Source organism: Teleopsis dalmanni, chromosome 1 (genome assembly GCF_002237135.1).
Source record: "Teleopsis dalmanni isolate 2A chromosome 1, ASM223713v2, whole genome shotgun sequence".
Lineage (NCBI taxonomy): Eukaryota > Metazoa > Arthropoda > Insecta > Diptera > Diopsidae > Teleopsis > Teleopsis dalmanni.
This window is the reverse complement of record NC_051846.1, coordinates 78,992,679-78,994,756: the sequence shown is the minus strand read 5'-3', so window position 1 is coordinate 78,994,756 and position 2,078 is coordinate 78,992,679. Positions and strand designations below refer to the sequence as shown.

The window sequence follows — 2,078 nt, the reverse complement described above, 5'->3', positions numbered from 1 at the left end:
TTTTTTATTTTAAAACGCACAAATAACTGTTATTTTTGTCTTATAAACATAAAAATCAAGAATAACTCTTATTTTTAAAAATAAAATCTAACCAAAGAGTATATAAACATCTTTATATACTCTTTGATATAACTCATACTTGCCAAATTTCATACAAAATTTGTATGAAATTTTTTTTTGTAATTTCATACAAAATGTATTTTTATTAAAAATACTTTGTATTGTATATGAATTTATATATATATGTATATTATTAAACAAAACTTAATGTAAAACTTGGATATAAAAAAAAGCTATATATATCGGACTATTCAATTAAAAGATATTAATTTAATTATCAAGTCTAAGCTTGTACCAGTCATTATTTTTCACAGTGGAATATTTTAGTAAGAGTGTAAAAATTGCTTAATTATCACTTATTAAATCATATAATTTTAATAATAACATTTTTAAAAATTTGAAAGTTGTACTGTTCTATTTTTAAATAATGATTTATTTATTTATCTTGTACTACAGTATACATTTTTGTTTTAAGATAGAAATAAGTAATAAGTTGACAACATTACTAAACAAAAACAGAAAGATATAACTTAATAATTTAAAATTTAAAGATAAAGTTTTTTTAAATAAAATTTAAAAATAATAAATATAATATATGATGTCATTTATTTATTGAATACTCTATTTCTTCACATAAAAAAAAGGAAGTTTATGCAACAAATTAGCCAAAATTTAGCCTATGTAGTGAAAGTATAAAAAGTAGACCTGCAAATAATATTCGTAATATGCGAACATTCCAGCATTTTGAGTTTTGAATAATTTGTGCAACATTTTAGAACATTTTTGAACATCATTTAGTGACAAAGCAGTTACTGTTATACAAAATTATACAATATGTTATGCAAATAGAGATCGAAAACAAATTTAAACATTTCGAATTCGAAAATTTTATGTTCGAATTCATATGCATTTGAACAGCTTGAACATTACATATAACTTATATAAAACTATATAAATATGTGCACATCTATATGAATGTGTATAATTATAATAAATATATTTATAAAAGTCTAATTATATATGTCTATAAATATCATTTAATTATTTTTCCATTTGTATTTTCTTTTTAGAAGCAATAATTTGTTAAATATGGATTCCTACTTAATGGAAATTAAACAACTGCGTATCCCTCGCCCGAAATATGAACCCAACAGTAGTCCACCAAATAGTTGGCATCGTTTTTCACGTCCATTCACACCTCCACGTGATTATAATGATTATAATTTACCTACAAATGAAATGGGGATAGCTGCCGCACTACAAAGGAAGTTTTCATCCGGTAGCAGTGAAGATTTTCGATCGTCCTTACATAATAAAATGTAATACGATAAGACGCGATTTCTAAGGGTTAACTAACTAAATTCTTTAAGTATTGGGGTGCACATTTTAAATACTAAATTTTAAATTTTACCGATGTAAACTTCACTTTTATGCATGTAAAATAATTTTAAGCTATCTTATTTTCGAAATAAAAATATTTTTAATTAACAAATGTAAAGCGAGTTTTTTTTATTACATTAGTAGGAAGAAAGTCTTCTATATAAAATTAGTGCGTACATTATATACGTAATAATCAATGTTCTACTACCAATGTGAATTTGACCAATAAGAAAATATATTTACAAATAATTTACATATTGTGCATATATGATAGAATTTGTAAAATTCCATTAGAAATTAATAATTAAATTTAAAATGTTAGAAAAATATACAATTCTTTTGGAATTGTATGGAATCAAATTTTAATAAGCTAATTGCGCATAAATAGGTCATAAAAGTATATGACCTATGGTAATCAATTCTGTGACTAGTTAACAAAATTATGTCATTGTGAGTTGAAAGATTTCATCACAATCACAGAAGTGTATTTAATGCACTGTTATATGTTTGTAATACTAATACTGATCTACATTTATATGATAATGAAAAAATATAATACAATAACAACTGTAAAAATGCTACATATTCGAAAACAGAATCAGATAACTTACCAGACAAAAACAGCTAATCTTTTAAAT

The 2,078-nt window shown here is 23.0% G+C and overlaps 1 protein-coding gene across 1 annotated transcript; it reads left to right on the top strand.

Annotated features, from left to right (window-relative positions):
- Positions 1–1,129: 1,129 nt before the first annotated feature.
- Positions 1,130–1,502, top strand: LOC119673492. Its single transcript, XM_038084782.1, has one exon. It carries the CDS (start codon positions 1,150–1,152, stop codon positions 1,381–1,383), a length of 234 nt encoding a protein of 77 aa, XP_037940710.1. The 5' UTR covers positions 1,130–1,149; the 3' UTR covers positions 1,384–1,502.
- Positions 1,503–2,078: the final 576 nt, after the last annotated feature.

Bases quoted from the DNA above. Each gene is read 5' to 3' on its own strand.
- LOC119673492 (XM_038084782.1), top strand. From the start codon at position 1,150: ATGGATTCCTACTTAATGGAAATTAAACAACTGCGTATCCCTCGCCCG.